The sequence below is a fragment of the Phoca vitulina genome, unplaced genomic scaffold (assembly GCF_004348235.1).
Source record: "Phoca vitulina isolate PV1807 unplaced genomic scaffold, GSC_HSeal_1.0 scaffold52, whole genome shotgun sequence".
NCBI lineage: Eukaryota > Metazoa > Chordata > Mammalia > Carnivora > Phocidae > Phoca > Phoca vitulina.
The window spans coordinates 10,009,231-10,036,144 of NW_022589755.1; the positions used below are offsets into that span (position 1 = coordinate 10,009,231).

Below are 26,914 nucleotides of genomic sequence, written 5' to 3' on the forward strand. Positions count from 1 at the left end.
TCCCCAGGAAGCCCTCTTGGACCCCCAGGCTGGATCTGGAGGCCCCTCTGGGCTCCCACATCCCAGCCTGGACTACTCTGGGTTGTCACTGCTGGGGATGGTTCTGTCTCCCCCACTGGATGGTGAGCCCTGGGAGGGCAGGGCTGCAGCTGCTGTGGTCAGCCCTGGGTCCTCAGTGCTACCCAGCACAGGGCTCTACATGGACCAGGGGCCGGAGGAAGGCATGTTGGATGAATGAATGCATGAATGAATGAATGAATGGCTTTAGCAATTATTTGATCTGACTGTTATTTGTCTGTTAGTCCTCTTTCCCACCTTAGCACATACAATTATGTTTTCTGTCAATACTGGAATTTAGAGGAAACTTACTTATAAAGTTGTGTGTGTATGTGTGTGTATGTGTGAGAGAGAGAGAGAGAGAGAGAGAGAGGGAGAGTGCAAGCTTGAGAGCTTGAGGAAGAGAGTTTGGGTGTGTTCCAAGAGGGAAGAGATGGTGGGGGGAAGCAGGGAGGGCTGAGGACTTCAGTAAGGAATGGGCTGGAGTTTTGGATTTTGGAGATGGAGTCTTTGAACTCTGTGAGGGCAAGAGGCCATGTCTGTCTTGTTCTGGGCCATGTCCAGCATCTAGTCACACAGAAGATCCTCAATAAATATTTGTTGGGTTAATGAATGAACAAGATGTTGTTAAAGTAGCCTAGGAATCTTGCTGTGCCTCTATAATTGTGGATCATGGTATACTTTGGGCAGGTCTTGAACCGGAAGTAAGTTCTTTTTGTCCCCTTCTGGGGGACAGAGAGTCTGACTCATTGCTGGTAAGCATGGGAGACAAATATGAGACTGATGTCACCACTCTATTCCAGGCTCCCGGGAACATCAGTCTTGACACTTGATACCAGCTCCTTCCTGGGGAGCATGGGTGGGTTTCCAGAACTCTCAGTAGACTTAGAGTAGCCACTCCAATCTATCAAAAATGGTAGTTGAGGGCGCCTGGGTGGCTCAGTCGGTTAATCGTCTGCCTTCGGCTCAGGTCATGATCCCAGGGTCCTGGGATTGAGCCCCACTGCTTCTCTCCCTCCCTCTGCTGCTCCCCCTGCTCGTGCTCTCTTGTCAAATAAATAAATAAAATCTTTAAAAAAAAGTCGTAGTTGAGGAGGAATGCACCCTGGCAAAATGGATGTGAAAATGGAGAGGAATTATGGCCAGAGGTTACAGCTAGAAATTCTATCACCCTTCTTCCACTTCTTCCTTCTTTGATTCTGCCTGTGGTCCTCAAGACAACCGATATGGCTGCCTGGGATGTATGGAATGCCTGGAGAGAGGAGGAAAGTTCCAGGTTTTCTTTGTTTTTGTCTTCTACCTGGATACAAAGTGTGTGGTGTCTACACAGTCACAGAATAAGAACAGGTGTGAGATTCTTAATTTTCTTATCCTGCGTCTCCTACTTTTGACTAGCACTTTCCACCCCCTTGGGGGGACGTTGGGGTATGATTTTGCTTGTTCTCGGCTCACATTTTCACTGTGGCCCAATTCCTCCACACCTACGTGTGGTCCAGGCTCCCTCCTAGTCATGCAAGCTTTGTTTTACCAAGTGTCATTTAAATCCTTGACTTTATTGCGTAAATCTTAGGGTTAGATGTATCCATGGGTATTAGACGGGCTGCAAGGAACCACGGAATTAAGGCAACAGTGGCCTAAATAAGAAAGAGGGGTGTTTCTTCTTTCATGTACAAAGAATCCAGAGGTATTTAAACAGGGCTAGCTGGATGGCTTCATGAAGTCTCTGGGCACCCATTTTTCAGTGGGGTGTTGGTAAATTGGCTCTCTCCAAAAAAACCCCCCCAAAAACCCAAAAAACAACACAAAACCTGATTTCCATGGTGAGCCTGCTGGAGCAAGGTTCGTTGAGCACATACCATGTAACAGATACAGATCTTGCTATCGCAGATCTGACAATCCAGCGGATGGGATAAATATTAAATATTCACACCAATAAATACTTAACGACATAATGTGGTTAAACGCCATTAAGCAGAACAGTGCTCGGACAGAGTTCCACCAGCAGACTGAATTTATAACAGGGGTCGTCAGGAGGTCTCTTTGAGGAAATTTGCCCAGTTTATCTTTAGGAGTGGGGAGGGACTTCACAAAAATTCTCAGTTTTTCCAACGGGCAAGGGAAACAGACTAGCTACAGGCCTGGCCGGACGACAGCTTGTTTGGGGGGTGGTTGCAGTGTCATTGCTGAGACCTGGCCAGATTTGGTGCTGCAAGAACTTGTCACCCTGCAAGCAGGAAATGACTAACTTCTTCTTTAACGGTGGAGGGAAAAGGGAGGAGAGAAGGGGGTACAGCAGGATGCCTTAGGTGACAAAGGAACTGGTTAGATATTAGGGATTTCCAAGCAAATCTGAACCCTTGGACAGACCAGGGCAAGGACCCCAGAGTCAGTGATCTACACATATGGGTGCTGGGGGGGGGGTTATTTATTTTTAACAATGAGGAGTTAGAGTTGCACTGTCCAGTACAATAGCCCCTAGCCACAGGTGGCAATATAAATTAAAATTAAATTGAGTTAAAAACAAGTAAAAATTTTAGTTCCTCAGTCACACTATCCACGTTGCAAGGGCTCAATAGCCACATGCATTGGATGGTGCAGATATAGAGCATTTCCATTACCACAGAGACTTCTATCGGACAGCACTGGTCTAAGGCACGTGTTTTGGAATTGGGTAGACTCGAGTTGGCATCATGCATGGTTGTGTTACCTCAGGTGAGTCACTTGCCCTTTCCGAGCATCACTTTTATCCTGTGTACACGAGCAAAATGACCACTACCTGATACAGTAGGTGGGAGCTCATGAAAGTAGGGGAAGGGGGCCCTGGCCACAAGGAGCGAGCAACAGGAAAGTGCGGTGATTGGAAACAGAGCCAGGCAACCTGGCTTGGAGAACAGCTCCACCTTTTGCTACCCATGTGACCCTGGGCAAGTCACTTACCCTCTCTCTGAGCCTCCCCTGCTTTGTCAGGAAAATGGGGGTGGATTCTCCTTTCCTCAGTGGGTTCAGTGAAGATGATATGACCCATGAATCACCTAAGGTATGTAGCATAGGGGCTGACACAGAGACAGCACTTGGCAGACAACGTTTGAACTCAGGTCTGCTCCTATTACTGCTAATCATCATGACGTGACAGGTGGCTTTTTGTTGGTCACAAAAGCACTGATGTTCCTCAGATGTTAGATGCATCCACGCCGGAGCTTCATCCATACTCCTTTCCCCTCAGCCTGCCATCTACCAGGATTCTCCAACAGCTCAAAATCAAGTGGTCAATCTTATTTACAAATGGGCCATGGACTTCTGAGGGTTGTAACCACCTCCCCCACGTCTCTGCTCTAGTTTATTTTTTTTTTCTTTTTTGAAAAGGAGCAAAAATAAGCTGCATGTGTAGAAGACATTTTGGGGTGTCTGTCCAGTTTACAAGGCAAAACCTCTCCTGTTTTCTGGGCAACGAGCCCCCACAGACAGGGCTAAGCCCATCGAACTCTGCTTGTATGAATCCTCCTGGCCCCCATCCCAGCCACAGGAATGGGACCACGGTTGACACCTGACCCTAGTGAGACAATCAGATGCCTTCTCCAGGGGTTTTGGGGACAAGGCGAAGGGATTCTGTGGACTTAGAAGTTATGGGATTGAGTCTTTTCCCACGCGGATGGAGAAACACTGAGCACCCACATGCAGAGAGAGACAGAGAGAGAACTGTGGAATCCCGTGTACCCAGAGAAGAGGATGACAAGGGGTGAGGGCTGGGGGCCGAGAGGGGCAGCAAGCTACTGCCCTGCCCTGGTTCCAGCAGCGTTCCTGTTTTCTGATCACACACTGGCTTCGGTGGAAGCTTGAAAAAAATGGCCACGGATTCTTTCCTTTTCATCAAGAGGTGTTGTCCATTTCCCACCCCTCAAATCTGGGCTGGCCACATGGCTGGCTTTGGCCAGAAGAATATGGCAGAAATGATGATGTGCCATTCTTCTTCTTCTTTTTTTTTTTTTAAGATTTTATTTATTTGAGACACAGAGAGAGCACGAGTGCGGGGAGAGGCAGAGGGAGAGGGAGAAGCAGACTCCCTGCTGAGCAGGGACCCCCCCCCCACCAACATGGGGCTTGATCCCAGGACCCCAGGATCATGACCTGAGCTGAAGGCAGCTGCTCAACCAACTGAGCCACCAGGTGCCCCAGAAATGATGATGTGCCATTCTTAACCTTGGGCCTAAAAGGCATTGCCCCTCTGCTCTCACTCCTGGAATCCTGCCTCTGTCATGTGAACAAGCTCAGGTTGGCCTGCTATGAATGATAGATGATGTGGAGGACAGGTTAATTGTTTCAGACAACTGTCCTAGTCCAGACAGCCCCTGGGTAACTGCCAACTCATCACAGGTGCATGAGTGGGCCCAGCAGAGACCAGAAGAATGGCCCAGCTGAGCCCAGCCCAAACTGATAACCCTGCAGAATTGTAAGCTAAATCCATGGCTGTCTTTTCAAGCCATTAAATTTGGTGGGGGATAGTTTGTTACACAGCAGGTGCTAACTGATACACCCTTGGAGTTTTGGAAGTCTTCCTGGATCCTTGTATTAAATTCCTCCTTTTGTTTTTATTGACCCACTTAAGTGAGTATCCTTTGCTCTCAGCCCACAAATTTTATGAAATATGGACCGCCTGTGTAGGTGGTTTCCAGGGATTTGGTGAGCTGGGCAGGTGGGACACTGGCAGCTGGGGAGAGGGAGAGAAAGGCAGTCTCTGGGACTCTCAGCAAGATGAGAACATCCCAAAGACAAATGATCAGGAGGGAGGAGGTCTCATCTGGAGCCCCCAGGAACTTCATCTTGTCCCAGCCCCAGGATTCTCTTGCTGCCCTTCCCAGCATCACCTCTGAGGCTGACAGACAAGTGCCCACTTCAGCAGCATATCCGTATTCTTTGTCTGTTAGTCCTATAATGAGAGAGAGAGAGAGAGTGAAATCGTCATCATCATCATCACCATCACCATCATCATCATCATCATGTGGCTGACATTTTTTGAAGGTTTACCATTGCCAGGTACTATTTGCAGTGCTTTACTCCTGCTATGTATGTAATCTGCACACTTTCCCTTTGAGGTAGGAATTACCATTATCCTTGTTTTACAGATAGGGTAGGAGGTTAGTTAGCCTGGCTTCAGGGCCCAGGGCCTTAACTGCAAACAACAGGGATCTCTTTTGGCCCTTGGTGGGTGTGGTGGATGTGTGTGGGGCTTCCCCTCAGCCCATACCCCTCTTTCCCGAGGACTGCTCCTCCCCACTGGGAGGGACAAGACAGCCACGCCTGTCCTCATGACCTCATCTCCAAGGTTGCCATGATTGGAAGAGGCTGGTTCCTCCTGGCTGCCGTCAGCGTCTGTCTGTCCGTCATCATACGTCTTGGCCAAAATTGTGGGAGGACAGGAAATGACCCCTCCTGCCTGCTCGTGGAGGCAGGGACTGGATGTCTCATCCTTCCCCTCTAAGAACATGATTTTGGATTTGAATCTGGGTTTGGTTCAGGGTCAGCCATTTGTCAGCTGTGTCCCTGGGCAAGGTGAGTTTCTCTGGTTTACTCACTTGGAAAATGAGAACAAGAACGTACCCATCCCTTGGAGTAGCTGTGACTTGAAGGCTCTTGGCACTTACTGAGGGCCCAGGAAGTTGCAGCTGCTACAGTGAGGAGGAGGATGCAGGGGATTCAGGCAGTAGCCTGGCCCTGCCTCACCCCTGGAAGGTTCCACATGGGACTCAGGGACTGGAGACTTGGCCCCAGCCTCTGCCAGTTGATCCCCAAGGCCTTTGCAAACCATGTCAGCTTGCAGTACATAAGCTATGAAGGCTTGTGTTGTTATGGCAGGAGAAGAGGCAGTTGAGGTTAGGGGCGAGAACTAGGAATGAGGCAGGGTTCTGGGTTTGAATTCCTCTCTAGCTGTGGGGTCTAGGGCTAGTCACTTCTCTCTGAGCCTTAGTTTCCTCTTTGACAAAAACAAGATTTTCTCTCTTATCCACCACCGCCCCTCCCCCTTCCCCCCAACACCTGCAGAGCTCTTGTGGACATTAAGTAGAATAATGTTTAGCAAGCACATAATAGGCGCTCAATACATGGTAAGATATTACAGTATTACAGTAATAGCTAATACATCTAGGAATGAAATGCAAGTCGGATATAAGTCAGATCCCATCCCTCCTCTGCTCTAAACCCTCCATGGTTCTCATGTCACTCAGAACAAAAGCCAAGTCCTTATATGGCCCACAAGACCTTACACTTTCTGTCCACCCCCATCCCCATTCCCTCCCTGATCTCATGCCCTATTTCTCTTTCCATTCCTCACAGCACTCCAGGCACGCTGTCCTCCTTGCTATTGCTTGAACACACCAGGGAAGTCCTACCTCAGGGCCTTTTGCCCTGGCTATTTTCCCTCCTGGCTATGCCCTTCTGCCAGACATCCACTGACATCCATCCCTCCTTTGCTCAGTGTCTTTGCTCAGATGTCACTTTCTTGGGGAGGCCTTCACTGACTTAATTAAACCCTACCCCACCCCAACCCTGGCCTTACTTCCCAGCCTTACTCCACTGCTTAGCACTCATCATTATCCAACAGGCTATCTATATTTTACTTGGTCGGGGCACCTGGGTGGCTCAGATGGTTAAGCGTCTGCCTTCGGCTCAGGTCATGATCCCAGGGTCCTGGGATCGAGCCCCGCATCGGGCTCCCTGCTTGGCGGGGAACCTGCTTCTCCCTCTCCCTCAACTGTTCCCCCTGCTTGTGCTCTCTCACTCTCTCTGTCAAATAAATAAATAAAATCTTTAAAAAAATAAAATAAAATAATATTTTACTTGGTCATCACGTGAATTGCTGGTGTCTCTGACTAGGATGCAAGTTCCTGAGGTCCAGGACTCCGGCTGCTATTCCCAGGGTTTCCCCAGCGCCGGCAGGGTGTGCACTGGATTGATATGTGTAGAAGAACTGAATACAGCACTGACCACATGCCGGGCACAGGTGTAGGATGCTTTAGAAATAGTAGCTTGTTTCATCCTCACAACAGCCCCAAGGATGGCATTTTGCAGATGGGCAAACTGAGGCACAGACAGCGGGAGCAACTTGCCCATGGCCTCACTGCGGGTAGGGAATAGAGCCAGGATTCGAACCTAGGCAGATGAGCTCCGGAATCCTTTTCTGTCTCTTTGTTCCCCGGTGTCACTTTGGGTGCATGCGTCAGGGGTAGGTATCCTCCTCCCTGAGTCTAAAGCTTCTTGGATGAGGCTGCTGGTTGGGTTTCTGTCTTGCTGCAGAGTGAGCTGTGTCTTGTGGGGGCTGAGCGGATGTCAGGCAGTGGACAGAGGTGAAGGGCAGCACATACCTTATGCTCTGGACGATGGTGAGGCTTATGCCCCCTATCAGCATCATGGCCCCTATATTTCCAGCCACGAGGAGGCCTATAGCAGCTCCTCCTGACACGGTGAGAACGGGGTCTGGCTCGATGGGCTCAGCGTCTGTGGGATCCACATTGTCTTCTGGGGACCAAGAAGGGGCAAGACTGGGGGAGCCATCTTCCCTCCACACCGCCGCCTCCCACCATTTCACCTCCTGAGCGTGTCTTCAGTCTACCCCCTCCTTCCCATCCTCTGGCCTCCACCCCAGCCTCCTCCTGGATCTCCTGCCCCAGTCCCTCCCCCTCCCACCTCCCCACCCCTAGAAGCCAGAGGGGTCTGTGGAAAGCTCAAACTTGACCCTGTTCGTCCCCGGCTCAGAACCTTGCTGTGGCTTCCCAGGACCTGGGGAGGAAGCATCCTTCATTTTGGCCTTTGAGGCCCTGCCACTCGGCCAGCTTCAGCTCTCTCTCTCTTTCCCTACCTTGTTAACTTAGTTCCACGGGACTCTACTCAATTTCTGAGCTCACCTCTCTCTTCTACCTCCTGGCCTTTGTACCCCCTAGAATGCTATTTATGCCATTTTCCTCCCCTTGGCCTGGATAATTCCTATGTATCCTAGTACCAGCTCAGATGTCCCCTCCTCCAGGAAGCCCTCCCTGACCCGCTTGCTGGGTCAAGTGGCCCCTTGGCTCCCCCACCCCAGTCTTGCCCACTCTGGTCATTACTGTTTGTGGACGGGTCTGTCCCCCACCAGTCTGTCCCCCACTCAAACATTACTGTTTGGGGACAGGGCCAGGGCTGTCTCCAGAATGTCCCCAACACCACCCAGCACGGGCTGGTCATGTAGTAGGCAGCCAATAAACATTTCCAGAATAGTTGATGGACGAATAAAGGGGGACCTGAAAGTCATTCTCAATGAACATATCAGAGTCACCTGCTGCTACAGGATTTAAACTTTTTTCTCCCAGTGAATCACCCCCAAACCAAATCCTGAAGCTCCTACTAGAGCCTGGCTGGGAAGAAATGGCAGCTCTCTGGGACCCAGCCAAGCCAGACTTTCCATCACCCTTGCCTTTTCCATGCTCTGGACCTTTGCTCATGTGTTCCCTGCTGCCCAAGTCCCTCCCCTACTTCTCTACTGGCCAGTCCTCTGTACCATTTTAGCTGGTTCCAGGCCTCTCATCCTCCATGCATAAATACACGAAAAATAATATTCATGAGGATAGCTGCTATTTAAAGGACCTGCTTTCTTTCTTCTTCTTTTTTTTCAGTAGGCTCCACGCCCACCGCGGGGCTTGAGTTCACGACCCCAAGATCAAGAGTCTCATGCTCCCCCGACAGAACAAGCCAGGTGCCCTTTAAGCACCTGCTTTCCAACAGGTGTTCTGCTGGCCTCATTCATGTATTATTTCTGCTCCTTATGACAATCTTGCAGAGGTATACACAGTCACCCCCATTATACACAGGAAGAAACAGAGGCTCAGAGAAGGGATGTCACTTATCTTAAGTCACCTGGCCAGGAAGGCACAAGGGCGGGAATTGAATCCAGGTTTAACCAGCTCCTAGACCACTTTCCTGATCCCAACAGGCTGTTCTTGTTACTGCCCCCTGAGGCTCCACACGTGCCACCGCATACAGTAATAGTCACAAAATTAATAATAATATGGATAATGGTAATTGCAGCCACGATACTAGCTCATGCTTTCTGAGCACTCACTCGTGTCCAGTAACACTGGGCTCTATTATTTTAAGCTGTTCACCTCCTTATCTCATTGAATGCTCACAACTATACTTCAGGGTGGGCGCTATTATTTTCCCAATTTACAGATGAGGACACTGAGGCACAGAGAAGTCAAGGCAGGGGTCTAAAGTCACACAGCTAGGAAGTGGTGAAGCCAGAATTCAAACTCCAAAGCCTGTGCTCAGAACCACTCATTATCACCTGCATTTTTTTTTTTGCAGGTATGTGCTGAGACCTAGAGAGGTTAAGTTCACACAGCCAGCCAATAGTTGGAGCCGGGATCCAGATCGCTGGCTCCAGATCCTGAGCTGAGCTTTTGTTCGAGCTCATCTCTGTGAGCTGCAGCCTCTGTAAAATGGGCTAATAATCCCCACTCTGCCAGGCAGATGGAAGGACGGGATGACATCTTGGCTGGAGAGGGGCTCAGAGTGGACCGCTCTGTAGGTGGCTCAATGCAACCAAGGATGCAGAAGTCTGGGGTGGGGGCGGGGGGACTCACGCGGCAGCAAGAGGGTCACAGGATAGGAGGAACACTGTCCCTGGCTGTTCTTGGCTGTGCACACGTAGGTGCCCAGATGTTCCAGGGACAACCTCCGGATGATCAGCATAGCCCCAATCTTGTAGGGCTTCCCGTTGAAGGTCCAGTGCAGCACGGGTTTGGGGGTGATAGAAGAAGCCAGGCACTCCAGGATCACTGAGTAGTTGAGGTCACTCTGGATAACGCCCTCGAAGACATAAGGGAATGTCAGCAGCATCACTCCGTTGGAGCAGGCTGTGCAAACAGAGAGCAAGGCCACATGGATGGAGACCCCTCACAGAGGCTGAGCACTTCTTTTGTCCAACACAGGGACATTCATTCATTCATTCATTCATCAACAAATGTGTCTGGAGTTCCTGATTGGTGCCCAGTGCTGCTCCAGACATGGAGCGTGGCAGAGCTGTTGGCGCCCCCACCCCAGCCCCTCACCCTCACCCTCACCGCTTCCAACTGCCACATTGCACCTGTTGCCTGGGCACTTTCTCCGGCTGCCAGAGCCTGCTCTGGCCAAGGTGGAAGCAGGCCAGAGAATTGGGAGATGGGCACAGCCAAGGCACTACGCGATGACTGGCATGGGCTGGTATATAAATATCCCAGCTGCCCAGCCCTCAGCTGGCCCAGGGTGAGGCCGAAGAGCTGGGAGGAGTGGCTGGATTCTGGATTAGTTTGAAAGCAGAGCCCACAGGATTTGCTGATTGGAGAGAAAGAGAGGAGTCAAGAGGGGGTCTCCAAAGGCTCGGGACCTGCGCCTGACTGCTGGGAACCCTCTTTACAGAGATGGGGCATCCATAATAGTTCTCTTTCCAGGTTAAAGACTTGAGGTCCAGGGGTTCTTAGGCTCAGGCTTCATGGTCAGAGAGAGGCACAGCGAGTATTTGAGCCCGCAAGTCTGATGTCGTGGTGAGTGCCTGGAGCCTCCACACTGAGCTGATTTCCAATTTCAATGCAATATGATAAAGTGAAAAGAACTTTAGCTCAAACCAAGAACCCATGGAAGGCTTCCTGGAGGAGGTGGTGAATCAGCTAAGCCTGGCAGGAGGAGAAAGAGCCCACCAGGTGTAGAAACAGGAATCAATGTAATATCCACTTGGATCTGGCTCTTACTAGAAGCCAAACACCATTCCAAACACGTGCTAACTCATGGCTGGTTATGAGTGAGTGAGACCCATCCATGCTTGGACGAAATCATTTGGAAAGTTGTAATCAGGGGCTCCTGGGTGGCTCAGTCGTTAAGCGTCTGCCTTCGGCTCAGGTCATGGTCCCAGGGTCCTGGGATCGAGCCCCGCGTCGGGCTCTCTGCTCAGCGGGAAGCCTGCTTCTCCCTCTCCCACTCCCCCTGCTTGTGTTCCCTCTCTCGCTATGTCTCTGTCAAATAAATAAATAAACTCTTAAAAAAAAAAAAGAAAGTTGTAATCAGCATTTGAAATGTGACATGAGCTATAATATGATAGAAAATATCAGAATGCATTGCTCATAGCAATAACTGTTATTTTATGACATGTGCCTTACGCGTGTGTGTGTGTGTGTGTGTGTGTATACAAGTACACACCAGGTCATGATGTGAAGTTCATTTCTCACTGTGGGTCATGATTGAAAAAGCTTGAAAAACACCAGATTTACTCACTGAAATCCTCAACACAACCCTATGGGGTAGGTTCTACCATGAGTCCATTTTACAGATGAAGACACTGAAGTACACAGATGGGAAGTAGCTTTGCAAGGACACAAGGCTAGTCACTGGTGGGGCAGCCACGTCTTTGCAAGGCTGTCCTGGTCTCAGAGGCTGCACAAGCTCCAGGCTGAGCATGGCACGGGCACGGGAGGTGGGGGAACTCTCCCCACCTTTGGTACCCTGAAGATGGTGCTGGGCTAGAGAGGCCGTGGGAAAGGAGATAAGCTCCAGGACCATAGAGAGTCCTGTAGAATCGCAGCTTGGCCTTTTGCTTCTAGGTGACCACAGGCTATTGACATCACCTCTCGGTCTTAGTTCCCCACCTGTGCAGTGGGGTTGGTGCTCGGAGCATCTGCTTTCTTGGGTCATTGTAAAATCCCCTGTGTTTGGTACGTAGCAAGGGCTCAGTAAGTTGCAGCCTGTCTTTCCTGCTTTTTGGTGTTTACTCCAGCTGGTCTCTCTAAAGGAGAACTTTCTCCCACTCTTCACGGGGCAAACTCCTGATCGGCTTTACAGGTCCCAGCTCGGATGGCCCCTCCTCTGGGGAGCCCTACCTGTCTCCTAGGCTAGGTTCTTGCATGTCCCTGCCCACGAGCCCAGCCCCACCCAGGACAGAGAAGGCACTAAAAAAGGATTTGATGCATATGTAAGAATCAGCATCGGTAAGTGTTTTGTTGAGTGGAAATCTCAGGCCCCGCATGGTCAGCCCCGCATGGTCAGCCCTGCAGACCACCAGCTCTACCTGCCTTCCCAAGTCACACTGAAAAGCCAACGGCCTCGCATGGCCTGCACCCCCTATACGGTTCTGCGCACAATTTCTTGTGCTCTCCAGATCTCTCTTGCCCCTCCAGCTTGCCCACGCTGCTCTCTCTGCCTGAGAACTCGGTCCCTCTCGGCCCCACTCACCCTGGCCAAGTATCTGCTCTGTCGCACTCCTGCGTCCTCTGCTGGTTTCCAGCACTGTGTCTTGAGCTGTTGCATTTCCGATGATCAGGCTGCTTTGGGTGTCCAGTGTCTCCTGGCCGATGTGGTTGGGCCCTGGGAAGCCCTCAGGGGAGAAGATCATGGTTTCTGGCCGGGCCTTGTGCCCTTGGAACCAAGAAGTGGAGAGAACACCATTCGGGCTTCCGGGGACAGGCAGGCGGGCACTGGCTCCTTCGGTCAAGGGGTCTGGAGATGCGGGGGCGGGCAGGTCCAAGGAGGCAGAACAGGTGCAGGATGCGATCAGGATGCCTTGGAGGATGTGGGAAAGGAGAGGAGAGAGCAGAGAGAGCAAATGGGACCAAAGGCGAGATGATGCCCCAGCAAATAAACCTTCCCGAGCTGGCGAGGAGTGTGGCACATCAAGAGCTGATAACAGTGATAATGACAGAAATAGTGTAAGGGGGGGCGCCTGGGTAGCTCGGTTGGTTAAGTGTCTGACTCCTGATTTCTGCTCAGGTCATGATCTCGGGGTCCTGGGCTCGAGCTCCATACTCAGCAGGAAGTCTGCTTGAGGATTCTCTCTCTCTCCCTCTTCCTTTGCCCCTCCCCCTGCTCACTCTCTCTCTCTCTCTCTCTCTCTCAAATAAATAAATCTTAAAAAAAAAGAAATAAAAGGGAACATTCACTGAGCACCTCCTACAATCCAGACACTGTTCTAAGCAATGAACATATATTATCTTACTTACTCCTTCATCGACCCCACCAAGCACACATTATTCAGGGTATCCTGCAGATCCATTCTCTGACCTCTGCCCTACTCTGCTTCCTGAAAGGCTGACTTCTTTGAGCTGCATCATCAGGTCCCCATGTCTTTTGCTTCGGGTTGGCTTCTGCCAATGGGAGTGACCTTGAGGTAGCTGGTCCCACAGCTCCCTCCTTGCTCCATCAACATGGGTCGGCTCTGTCCCTCTAATAAGGCTGCCGTTGGTGTCCCTCTCCATACACCACTGTCTTTGGGTTTTGGGGGTCTGCTCTTCCACTTACACGGCTTCTAGCACAGAGGAAGTAATAGCTTTCTGCTGTGGCTAGTCCCTGGGTGTTGCACAATCTCAGGTGGGTTTACCTATGTCCTGCCTACACCTCTGCAAATAGTCCCTTTATTAACCCCCGTCATTACTCCTTTTGAGTAGACCATTTCCTACCTCAACCCTGAGTGACACAATTATTATACCCCCAGGAGGACTGAGGAAATGGAAGCTCAGAGAACTGAAGACCATTGTCCAGGATGTCATAGGTGATAAAGAGCAGGGCTGTGAGCCACACCCAGGCAAGCAAAATTCTGTCAGTAAAGTAGATTGGTGAGTGTGCCCCACCATCCCCAGCTGCTCTCACTTCCTTTAATTAAATTTCCATGTGGCTTAATGCTTGGAGTGAAATCCTCAGGGTCTGGCTCCAGACCCTATGCACTTACCCACCCCACTCTTCTGCCTCTCATTGGATTGATGGCTGTTGCAGTAAGAACACAAGGTCCAGCCATAAAAGACTGAAACACCTGAGATGAAAATGTAAAGAACTTCAGCCAAGTGGAAAAAAACAAATACCACCCACCAAGTCAGAAGAACAATGACATACCAGGAAAAATGATTTGCAACAGATCTCACAGACCAAGAGCTTATTTTGCTAATATGTAAAAAGCTCTGAGATATCAATAAGAAAAATATCAACAACCTAACAGAAACGTATACAAAGGATATGGGTAGGCCATTCATAAAATAAAATAAAAATAAAAATAAAAATAAAATAGAAATGTCAAATATTCAGCCGTGCTCATGGTAAGAGAAAAGCAAATTATTATTATTATTTTTAAAGACTGTATTTTTATTTGACAGAGAGAGAGAGAGAGATCACAAGCAGGCGGAGCAGCAGACAGAGAGAGAAACAGACTTCCCGCTGAGCAGGGAGCCTGATACAGGACTCGATCCCAGCACCCTGAGATCATGACCTGAGCCGAAGTCAGACACTTAAATGACTGAACCACCTGGGTGCCCTCCATATCCTCTGACCCTGAAATTAAACGTCAGGGAATGTGTTCTACAGATACACTTTCTCAATATAAAATGACTAACGGGCAGCGTCATTTGTCACACCTTAGTTATAATGGCTAAAGATTGGAAATATCCAAGTGCCCGTCCATAGGGAACCAATTTAATAAATTATGGTCCATTCACACAGTGGAACGATACACCTGTACAAAAGGATGAGGAAGAACTCCGGAATGGCATGAACTGAGAGGTAAAGATCTCCAGAGTATGTAGTTAAGTTACAAATGCATGCTGCTGGATAGTTCTTATGGTATGCTACCTTTGGTGTAAAAACGGGAGAAAAGTAAATATATATTTGCATTTCTTATAAACACACAAAGAAACCCTGGAAGGATGCACAAAAACAGTGGCTCTGTGTGTGATGGCGGGGAGGGAAGGCTCAGAACTGGGTGGGTGGATAGGACAGAGACTTCACTCAAGGTCTTTTCTATATCTTTGAGATTTAAACCTTGGTAATATACAACCCATTCAAAAATTGAGTAAAATTTGAATAAAGGAAATAGGAGAGCATAAATGTTCTCAATAGTCTTTCACACACACACAAATGCACACACACCAGAATGTAAGATCCGGAATTGGACTGCCAGCGTGCAAGTCCCAAAACTTATTAGCTCTGGTGACTTTGGGAAAATTACTTATCCTCTCCGAGCGTCAGTTTCCTTATCTATAAAATGGGAATGATGATGCCTTCAGTGATTTTTCAACTGGGGATGATTTGCTCCCCTCAGGGGACATTGGCAATGTCTAGAAGTCTTTCTGGTTGTCATGACGTGGGGTGGGGGAGGTGCTACTGGCACCCAGTGGGTAGAGGTCAAGGAGACTGATCAGTCTCCTACCATGCTCACGACAGCCCCAGCAACAAGGAAGCACTGGACCCCAAATGTGAGTAGTGCCGATGTTGAGAAGCCCTGGTCTAATGCTTATAAAGGGCGCTTAGAACAGCGTACCAACAAGGTGACTGCCAAATCAATGCTTGACATTATATTTATAATTATCATCACTATTACCATTCTTGCTTCTGTAATTGCAAGTCCTTGGGGTGCTGTAAATATGTCTTTTAAAGATTAAAAACAAAAGCAATACAATAAGTGGTTACATTCTAAGGATCAGAAATACCCACTTACAGAACAAACGTGAAAACATCAGCTCTCTCCTGGAATGAGAAGTGGTAGCGGGGGTAATGACTCCCAGGGCAGCAGCACCAGATACAGACAGTGCTGGGCTCTGGAACCGGCTGTGACAGGTCGCAGAAGGGCAGCTTCTGGGGGAGGGGGTCAGCTGACACCCCATGCTGGCTGCGTGTCAGGGACCGTGCCAGGTTCTCCCAGCCATGACCTCACTGGTCCCCTCTACAACTCTGAGGTCAGCACTAGTCTGTTTTATAGGCAGGGAAACTGAGGCACAGCGAGCTTGAGTCTCAGAGCCAAGGTCAAAAGTGGAGAGCTGGGAGTTGTCCCATTACAGGGCCTTCTGGGTGGGTGAGGGGGGCTCACTGCCCTCCTCGTACCTCCACTGGTTTTATCTCTGAGTCGGCAGCTGGTGTCATTTTTCTTTTTAAAAAGATTTATGTATTTATTTGAGAGAGAGTTGGGGGGAGGGGCAAGGGGAGAGAGAGAATCTCAAGTGGCCTCCCCGCTGAGCATGGAGCCCCACATGGGGCTCGATCTCACGACCCTGAGATCATGACCTGAGCCAAAATCAAGAGTCAGACACTTAACCGACTGAGCCACCCAGGCGCCCCTGGTGTGACTTTTCTATTCCCCTGTCCATAAGCCTTCTGTGGCTCCCCAGTGCTCTCAGGACACAGCGCAGATCCCCTCGCCTGGCACCCTCCTACATCTCCACGCTCTTCTCACCACTCTTCCCTCATTGTCTGCATCAGGCAGACCGAACTCCGTGCAGTTGCCCTGGCCTCCGGGCCTTTGCACATGCGGGTCCCCCTACCTAGAATGCTGTTCCCCCTAACTCTTCATCTAGCTGTGATTCCAGTTTCAGCTCAGGCACCCCCGTTCTGAAGCCTTCCCTGACCCTCAGGGATGCTTGGTGATAGACGCTACACTTGTGTCGGGGCAGGGACCTCAGGAGATGGAGTGATGGAAGCTCTAGCCGCAGAGTGATGGGAATAAACGGGACCTGCTCAGGGTGTTGCTTTTTTATCTTGACGGAAAAAAAATTTGCATTCTTCCCCTTTTATGAAACAAAGGGCACAGGGATGCAATTTGCATAAGCGACGCCACCTTTCTCTGAGCTCTTACTTCGATTTTGACAGCTTTGAAAGGGCCTTCCCTGGCCAGCACCTCCCCAGCTTCAGACTCAGCCCTCTTCTTTGGGCCCCCACATTCCTGCCCTACCCACTGGGGGACGGGTCTGTCTTCTCTCTGGCCTGTGAGCCCCAAGAGAACAGGGCTGGGGCTGTCTCGGTCGCCGCTCTGTCCCCAGCACCACCCCGCACAAGCTTGGCCCCCAGCAGGCGCTCAGGAGTGTTTGTTGAATCAGTGATTGAAGTAGATCTCAGGTCACCCAGTCTGCATTCGGGGATGGAGTTCTGACTCTGACACCATTGCAGGTGCCTGGTGATTCAACGAGTGTCCCCAAGGCACCTTAAGAAGACCTCACGTCTTGGCAACCCTTCCTCCATCTGCTGTAGAATCACGGTTTCACTTGGAGACTTTGAGGCCACTAGACCCGGGTTCATAACCCAGACTCTGCCACTTATTATTTCTGGGCTCCGAGCCTCCGTTTCCCCGCTCATCAAGGAGGGTGGTTGATAGCAATCATTTCACAAGAGTGCCTGAGATTCTATGAGATCATGAATTTTCAGGGCTGAGGGCAGTCTCATTTAGGTATTATATAGATTTTATATATATGTGTGTGTGTGTATGTGCACATATATTTTAAGCCTGTGGGATGAAGGATGGAATTTCAGAGCTGGAACCATAGAGATAATTCAGAACTCTTCGGTTTTGGGAGCGTGGCTATTTCAGTCAGGGACACTTCCTCAATCAGCAGTTATATATATACAGACACACGCCAGATGTTATACTTGACTTCTCCCATGCTCTCAAAATTTCCACAGAGGTACCAGAGGCTGAGAACAGAACAGCAGCTGTCAAGAACCTTCATGCCCAACTGAGGTCTCGAAAACGGATTACAGGTCACCAGCTCTGCCAGCACCAGCCTCTTGACCCCCCGCCAGGCTGTGGGAAGGGAGAAGAGGGGAAGCTCAGAGTGAGGTTTTCTGGGGCAGAGTTGAGAATGAACTGGGAGTCCCCCCCCCCCCCCAGAGGGAGGAGAGGGGAGGCCTGGGGCTTTCTTCCTGCCCAGGCCAAGTGAGGGCAGCTCCAAGGGAACCTCTCCCGGAGAGCTAGAAATGTGTCCCCTGGAATTTGCGGGAACTTAGACCTCTAGGTGTCCAAGTGAGGGATGGAGTGGAAAGGGCCTGTGGGGCAGAGGGAACAGAGGCTGGAGTGGAAATGACCCATGCCTCTAGCATTCCGTGTAATGACAAAGGTGTCCTCGTGTTTCCCATGAGGCAGTGGTGGATGCCTCGCCAAGGAGCTGGCTGGAGGCTGTCTGGCAAGGCCCCTCATGGGACAGGGCTCCCAAGGGCAGACCTTGGCAGAAAGAGGCTGGAGGGAGCCAGGAGATGCTGGTGAGCCTCTAGGGGGGCCCAGTTCATGGAGCCACAACAACATACTCTGCAGTGACGAGGGTCCTCAAAGTGCCCCCCACCCGGACGGATCCAGCAATGGTGCCTCAACCACACAGAAGGGCTTGACTCCACCTTACAAGTAAAATAGCCAAGTAGAAACTTTCCTGCCCCCTTCCTGGCCTTCCTCCCCTCTGCCCGTGGCCCTGAGAGGGCCACAGACCACATCTCTGGGTGGGGAGGAAGGACACAAAGAGAAACAGGCCGAGGCCCACCATGTCCCCCTAGAATCTTACTGCAGTCGGACACGGGCCTCAGCTGGGGATGAGGCGAAGCTTTAAACCGGGTGGAGTTTGGGGTTTTGAAACTACACGGAAACTGACCTTTTTAAGACCTGGAAAAGGAGGCAATTCATTTACTTTCTGAGAGGTGCATGTGTGTCATCTCTGGAAAGTGTGGTCTTGGTGGTCAGACCATCTGGGTTCAAATTCTCCCTCTGCCATTTCTAAGCTGTGTGGCCTGGGGGAGGCACACAACCTCTCTGTGCCTCAGTTTCCTCCACTATGAAGTGGGGATCATATAGCCCTTACCTCATAGAGTTAAGAATTAAATGTTACTACATGAAAGCTCTTAGAACAGCCTGGCATGTAGAAGAAGTCAGTCATATGACCTCTTGATATTATGACTTGTTATTTTATAATCATTACTATTATTATTTAAGATTTTATTTATTTATTTGAGAGAGAGAGAGAGCATGAGCAGGGGGAGGGGCAGAGGGAGAGGGAGAATCTCAAGCAGACTCCCCACTGAGCAGGGAGCCCGTCCCAGGGCTCCATCCTAGGACCCCAGGATCATGACCCAAGCTGAAGGCAGATGCTTAACTGACTGAGCCACCCAGGCACCCCTATTATTATTTTTTAAAAAAAGATTTATTTATTTATTTGAGAGAGAGAGAGAGACATGCGAGTGGAGGGAGTGGCAGAGGGAGAGAAAGAATCCTCAAGCAGACTCTGCGATGAGAGTGGTGCCCCAGGCGGGGCTCCATCCCACAAGCCATGAAATTGTGACCTGCTCTAAAACCAAGAGTCCCACACTCAACCGACTGAGCCAGCCAGGCGCCCCTATCTTATTATTATTATTTAAAAATTATTATTAGATGTAGATAGCTGGGGTGAGCCAGGGAGTTTGGTGAAAAAGGGCTGGGGGGGTGGTGGTCCTGGTCCTGAATTCTGATTCTACCCTCACCAGCCAGCGATCTTGGACAGGTGACTCTGTCCCTCTCTGAGCCTCCCTTCCTTGGTAAAAAGGGTCAATAGCACGGCCTCTTGGGGGGACTTCAAGAGCTCTTGTGCATCTTTCAACTGACTAGAGGCAGAGCTCTGAGAGGGGCAACTCTGACTTGGATAGAGACTCTCCCTGGGGGTGTCCTCTCCCTGTCCCCAACCTGTGGGTGAAGCCACTGTTCCTTACGCACCTGTTAAAAGTAGCCTCTTCCAGGCAGGGCTGTGGCCGGGTCCGGCGTCCAGATGACACCTCATGCCTCGTTTTGTCCAGGCGCTGCGCAGGGGAGGTGGGCCTGTCAGGAGTGGGGCCTCCTAGACCTCAAAGTCAAGTACGCAGCTTTGGCCCCGCCCCCCGTCCTGGCCACACCCCCCGCTTCCCTGCCTGGCTCCTGCTCTTGGCTGGGAATTCACCTCCCCGACCTGCACTCTTCTCTAGCACCGGGTTTATGGTAGTGGTGGGTGGGGAGCACGCAGGGGCGGGATTCTGGGAGAAGGGGTTCTAGGGTTTCGCTTGTTCCCTCTTTGCCCCCGCCCCCTTCCAGCCCTCCTGGCCTGGAGAATGATGAAGATGGAGGGTGGGGCGGAATTGTCCTGCTTCTGTCACTTCACATCAGAGGAGAGGAATGGCCAAAGGTCATCAGGTAGGAGGTGGCTGGGGCCTCGCTTGCCTCCTGACTTGGCTCCAGACTCCGTGACTATCAGCTCTGAGACTCCACGTTTCTCCTCTGTAAAATGGGGATGTTGATAATAGTGCCTGCCTCAGAGTCAGAGGGGCCCATGGACATCAGATGCCCAGCAGAGTGCCTGGCATAGAGTAGGTGCTCGATGAATGGCAGTAGTTATTAAAATAATGCGAAGTATTGTTATAGGTATCCAGGATGTCCTGGAGGCATGTTCAGAAGCCCTTTCTCAGGGCCTTGCTCCTACTATATCCTGAATTTTGGATTCTGGAAGAACAAGCCACAAAAACTTCTTTCTCTCATCCTTTGGACCCATTCTTTCCTCCTCAATAATTGTATTGCTCAAACAAACAGCTGGCGTTTATTGAACACCTACCATATGCCAGGCACAGCACTTGACCTTTAAGGATTGTTGTTTAATTGAATCCTCATAGCAACCCTGCGGGGTCAGTATGATCATCTTCTTTTTCCAGTGGCTCACAGAGGCTAAGTAGTTCACCTAACCTCGTACAGCTATTCACAATGGCTTTTGTCAGTTCTTGGAGAGAGTCACCTCAGGGCCTTAGCACTTGCTGCTCCCTTTTCTTAGCACCTTACACAAGTCAACATATGGCTGATTGCATCTCATCGTTCCAGTCTCAAATCAAATAGCAACTCCTCCAAAGGGCCTTCCCTAATGCCTGTTACAGGGGAAGCCCCAGCTTCTTGCTAGCAAAGCACACTGTTTTCTTTTCTTTCCAACATTTACTACTGTCTGAAATTATTCATTTCTTTGTCCACTTGTTTATTATCTGTCTCCCCATCCCCACACCCACCTCTCTAGAACATCAGGAGGGAAGGATTTTATCTGGCTGTGTCCACAGTGTCTAGAACAGTGCCGGGCATATCATGGGTGCTCAATTAATTTTTTTTTTTTTTAAGATTTTTTTAAAATTTATTTGACAGAGAGAGAGAGAGTGAGAGCAGGAACACAAGCAGGGGGAGTGGGAGAGGGAAAAGCAGGCTTCCCACGGAGCAGGGAGCCTGATGTGGGGCTCAATCCCAGGACCCTGGGATCATGACCTGAGCCGAAGGCAGATGCTTAACGACTGAGCCACCCAGGCGCCCCTCAATAATTTTTTTTTATAGTGAATGAACAATGTGTAAGTGAGTGTCATGGGAATGTTGGAATTTGAACTCCTATCTGACTCAGCAGCTCATGCTTTTCCCTCCCAAAGAGGTCCAGGTTTCTACCCTGGGGCAAAGTTTCACACACAAGTGTTTGAAAATAGTCATTATCAAGTAACTTGGTAATATCTTTATTAACATTACCCACACTGCCTTTTTTTTAAAATGATTTTTGTGAAGGCTTGCTGGGGCAATTAATCAGGCCAGGGGACTACTAGTGGGTGATAAGCAAATATTTGCAACACGATTAATAACCGTCTGTGGATGAGTCTGGCGTTTCAGCTTATCCAGCTTTCAGGCTCTTTTATTGGGGCAACAGCATCTGGAGTTTGCTTTGAGAAACCAGCCTTCTCACGGTTCCAGATCAGAGCACTTCATCCTCCAACCACAGTGATTGGGGGAGGGTTGGGCACGTGACCCTAGCCTAGCGATAAAAGCATTTCAACCCCGTGCCTCAGTGAGAGCTAGACACACCACCAACACAGGCCCAGGAAAAGCAAACAGAGGTCTTCTATTGGAATTCTGGGGAATAAAGCATTTTCTTTCTGTCTGGCTTGCAAAGCTGAAGGGACCTAAGTGTGGAGCAGCTGGGGGCCCTCTTTCTACCATGAGTAGAAAAGCAGCCTAGAATGAGGCCAACGCATAAGAAAGCATGGCAGAATTTGCAACGACGTGGATGGAACTGGAGGGTATTATGCTGAGCGAAATAAGTCAAACAGAGAAAGACATGTATCATATGACCTCACTGATATGAGGAATTCTTAATCTCAGGAAACAAACTGAGGGTTGCTGGAGTGGGGGGTGGGGTGGGAGGGAGGGGGTGACTGGGTGATGGACACTGGGGAGGGTATGTGTTCTGGTAAGCGCTGTGAATTGTGCAAGACTGTTGAATCTCAGATCTGTACCTCTGAAACAAATAATGCAATATATGTTAAGAAAGAAAAAAAGAAGAAGAAGAATGTAGCAGCAGGGGAAGAATGAAGGGGGGGAAATCGGAGGGGGAGAAGAACCATGAGAGACAATGGACTCTGAAAAACAAACTGAGGGTTCTAGAGGGGAGGGGGTTGGGAGGATGGGTTAGCCTGGTGATGGGTATTGAGGAGGGCACATTCTGCATGGAGCACTGGGTGTTATGCACAAACAATGAATCATGGAACACTATATCTAAAACTAATGATGTAATGTATGGGGATTAACATAACAATAAAAAAATTAAAAAAAAAAAAAGAAAGCATGGCAGAGTAGATGGACAGATTTCTGATGACATCATTTAAACACCTAGACCCATCTGTGCCTGAAGCTGGCCCTAATCTTTCAGCTTTTGTGTCATCTGAGTCTATATGTTCCCCTTGATCTTTCTGGAAGTTTGATTTGCGATTTAGTTACTTGCTTCCCAAAGAACTCTGATGGAAAGGAAAGGTGAAAACAGAGCTTTTTGAGAGCATGTGATTCAGGATCTAGTGGAGACTGAGGATGGGTAAGGGATGCCTTGGGGGAGGAGGAGGATTTAGCAGGTCTTCGTATCCCAAACCTCAGCCTTGCTCATACCACATCTTAATTCCTTCCATATGTACACTGCATCTGCACTTTTATTTATTTATTCAATATTTTACTTAAAAACAACTCATCTAAAATAAGCTTGACTCAGTTTTTAAATAATAACACCCACAAAAGTACCTCCTAATAGGCTACTTGCATCAATGCAGATGACAGCAAAAATATAATGATGAAAATGAAACATATCTGTCCACATAACTGTGCAAAAAATTTTGGTGTGTCACTGAAAGAACATGAGCCCTGATCTGCAGCACAACAATGTGAAGATACTTACTGCTGAACTGTACCTTAAAAATGGTTAAGACGGTAAATTTTGTGTCCTGAGCTTTTTTTAAAACCACCATTAAAATTTTTAAAAATTATTTAAAGAAGAAGAGAGAGAGAAGAAGACAAGGAGCAATCATATACATAGCTTGCCTTTATGGTCCAGTCAAGGTAGGATGGAGTTGAAATCAACCCTTGCTGATACTCCAAGAAATAGCTAAGTTACATTTGCAGAAATCATAACAAACCATCATCAAGTCCATAGATAACTTGGGGAAGGGATTAACTAAGTAGGAAAACAGAATACAAATGGCAGATATAACATCTAATGAGTCACTTCTCTTTCATTAGAGTCAGATAGCTTAACCAATGGAGCAAGTTCAACCTGGCTAGTGATGTCATGTGGATATTATGTAGGCCCTGAAATGATATGATAAGAAGGGAACTTCAAGGAGAAGAAGAAGAAGAAGAAGAAGAAGAAGAAGAAGAAGAAGAAGAAGAAGAAGAAGAAGAAGAAGAAGGAGAAGAAGAAGGAGAAGAAAGAAGAAGAACAACAACAACAAGATGGAGGAATAGGAGGAGAAGAAGAAGAAGAAGAACAACAACAACAACAGCAACAACAACAACAAGGAGGAGGAAGAAGGGGGGGAGGGGGTGTTGGAGGAAGAGGAGAAGAAGGAGGAGGAGGAGGAAAAGGAGGAGGGGGAGGAGAAGGAGAACAAGGATGGGGAGGAGGAGGAGAAGAAAGAGGAGGAGGAGAAGGAGAGGAGGAAGGGGAAGAAGGAGAAGAAGAAGAGGAAGAGCTCCTTCAGCTCTATGGTATTCTCCCCCACCCCCAAACCCAGAACTCCGGTCTAAGTATGAGAAAAACTTAGCCAAATCCAAATTGAGGGACATTCTACAAAATACCCTGTGTTCCTTAAAATGTTCATGGCCATGAAAAAACAAGGTAGGACTGAGAAATTGTCACAAAGGAGATTCAGGAGACATGAAAACTAAATGCAACGTGGGATCCTGGATTGGATCCTGGAACAGAAGAAGGACATTAATGGAAAGATTGGTGAGATGTGAATAATGTCTAGAGTTAAAAAAAAAAAAAAAAGAACACGAGTCCCACTTGGAGGAGAGAATCATGACAATTGCTAGCATTTACAAAAGAACAGGAGTCCCGCTTAGAGGAGACAGTCATGACACTGATAATGACAAATGCTAGCATTTATGGAGAACTTGACTCTGAGTGGGGCACAGAGCCGTATGGCAGGGTTGCCTTTCTCCAATTACAGAGGAGGAGAATGAGGCACAGAGAGGGTAGCTAGCTTATCCGAGGCCACGCAGCTGGTACATGACTGGGCAGACCCAGGTGCTGGTTTCCAGAGTCCGTGATCTTAAGCATTATATACACCAATCTTTTAGTCACTTGAGCTTCCTAACATCCATAGGTATTAGATATTGTTTCCACTTCTTCACACGAGGAAACAGAAATACAATGAGTGTGGTTAAATACATTGTCTAAGGCCAAACCCTGTAAGGCACACTCACTCCAAGCCAGCCTCACTTCCTCCGGTCCTGGGATGATGAGTTTCCTGAGACACTGGTCAGGTCCTCCGTTGCTGGCTCCCTGAGCCCTCACAACATCATCATTCATGTCTCCTGGTGCGCGTGTGTGCATGCGCATGCGCACATGTGCAAGGGCTCGGTGTGTTGGAGGGGAGCAGTAAAGCATCATTTCACTTATAACAGGACAAATAGCTGGGCGGCTCGGGACAAAGCTGAATTGTAAAAGGCAGCTGGAAGGCCAAAAGGACCCCCTGTCCCGCCAGGGGCTAGGTTTGGATAGGGAGAGGTCTTATCCCACGTGTTTCATGTTTCCATGGAAAGACTGGTCAGAGGCCAACCCCTGCTCCTCCCAGGGCGTTTGGAAATATCTGCCTACAAACGTAGGTTATCACCATGCCTGAGGACAGAACAGTACTGCTGTTTAACTGGGCTAAACGTCCTGCAATAATAGGCGGGACTGTCCTCTGCGACACAGACTCCTCTCACTTAAAATGCCAATAGTGCCCCAGTTAGAAACCTGGAGTTGAATAAGGCTACGGCTTTTGGCCCATTTCCTTGTTATGAAATTGATGAGTCTGGGAGAGGATACTGAGCTTGCGTGGCTCAGACCCCTTCCCTCCGTTTTTGGATTTGCCTGTCTCTTGAAAGAGTCCATTGTAGCCTGCTACCTCCTGCCATGTGATAAAGGACCTCCCAGAAGTATGATTATATGGAAGAGAAACTAGTGGTGCCCTCACCCCTGATCTATTAGCCCCCTCTTTCACAGTTAAAAAAGTTTTCCCTGGGCACATGGTTGCCTGGAATAAAGACTACATTTCCCAGCCTCCCTTGCAGCAAGTGTGGCCCAGAGGCCACGTTCTGATCAATGAGATATGAGCAGAAGTGCAGTTTTGGGGTCCTGCCCTTAAAGGAATGGGCCCTTCCTTTCTTGTTTTCTCTTCCTTCAGGCTAGGGTGGGGACATGGTGGCGTGGCATCTTGGACCATGGGGACAAGCACAACACCATAGGGATGGCCAAGAACAGGATGGAAGAGCCCAGGCTCCTGACACCTTCACAAAGCAGAGCTGAACACCAGCTTGCACTGTTACAGCAGAGAGAAATACATTTACATATATTTATATGTAATTAAAGCTATTCTTATTTTGAATCTGTTACACACAGCCAAATTTATATCCTAAATTAAGCTGCTCAATTTAAGGGAGCAGAAAAGAGGGGGAGGTGATGTCAAACCCATTGGGCCACACAGCTCAGTCACGTTTCCTGATACTCTTTATTGTTTGGGTAATTAAGCCAACATGTTGCCTCCTCTCTCTCTTTTACTTCTGCATCTCACTCTATTGGTTCTGCCTTTAGGCCAGGATGAAGGGTGATATTCATTGAGAGCTTAAGTCTCCACCCAGCTGATGCTAGAAAAGCAGTTGCAAAGAAACCAGAGATTATCTGGACCTTTTTCTGCAAAGCAGGCCCTATTATGCAGGGGAAAGACCAGATATGGGTTTCCCCCTGGATGTAGGAAGCTGAAGAGAAAATGTCCCAGGGGTTTTAGATTGTGAATTTGTTTGCTCAAGCCTTCTTTCTTCTGGTGTGCCTTTCCATGCTACAGGGGCCAGGAAACTAAAACCACACTTCCTCACTTCCCTCAAAGCCAGGGTTCTGCCAACGTGACATACTTCATGAGATTTGGAAAGGAGAAGTGAAATGGGGGTGCTTATGATGCTTCTGCCGTGGATTCTGACAAGCACAGTCATGGAGAGGCTGGTGTCTTTTTCTGGGGCACCACCAGTGACTGGCTTTGTGCATTTTGAGAGGCTCTTATCTGTGTGAATCTAGCAAGTGTGGCGTGGTTCTGGATCCAACAACTCCAGTAGTAGCAACTTTTTGATTCCCCACTTTTCTATGACGGTGGCGGTAGCAGCTCCCCCAGTGGGTCAGTTCAGCAGCTTCAGATCTTCAGCCTGCAGGGCCTGATGGAATCGGCTTCCTTTTCCTTCCCATCAGAGAGCACCCAGCTAGCTCTCTTTCCCTGGGCTGGGTCTGTCCCCTTTGAGCCTCTCAGAATTGGAATCAGTCCAGTCCTAAATCAAATCAGATGCACAAGAATGTCACAGCACCAGACCTACTCTCCCAACATTTAGAAAATACAGGTGCACCAGCATTTCCCATGTGAAAGCAATTTTCTTGTGTTGCTGTTTCAGCCACAGCCCATAGATCAATAGGAGGAAAACATGAATTAAACTATTTGCTTGAATAAGAAGGTTTAGCAGAATTATGATGCTATTTTTAGCTCCACGAGGGTGGGAGAAGAGAGAAGTGACAATGAAAACTCCCAAGTCTTTGTACTTTTCAGGAAAAGG

General features: G+C 49.1%; 1 protein-coding gene across 1 annotated transcript; it reads right to left on the reverse strand.

Annotated features, from left to right (window-relative positions):
• Nucleotides 1–4,947: 4,947 nt before the first annotated feature.
• On the reverse strand, nt 4,948–20,642 carry IGSF23 (immunoglobulin superfamily member 23). The gene is given in 7 exon segments (XM_032388958.1): nt 4,948–4,981; nt 7,413–7,566; nt 9,666–9,938; nt 10,169–10,395; nt 19,526–19,608; nt 19,702–19,886; nt 20,612–20,642. Coding segments are annotated over 7 exon segments (987 nt in total).
• Nucleotides 20,643–26,914: the final 6,272 nt, after the last annotated feature.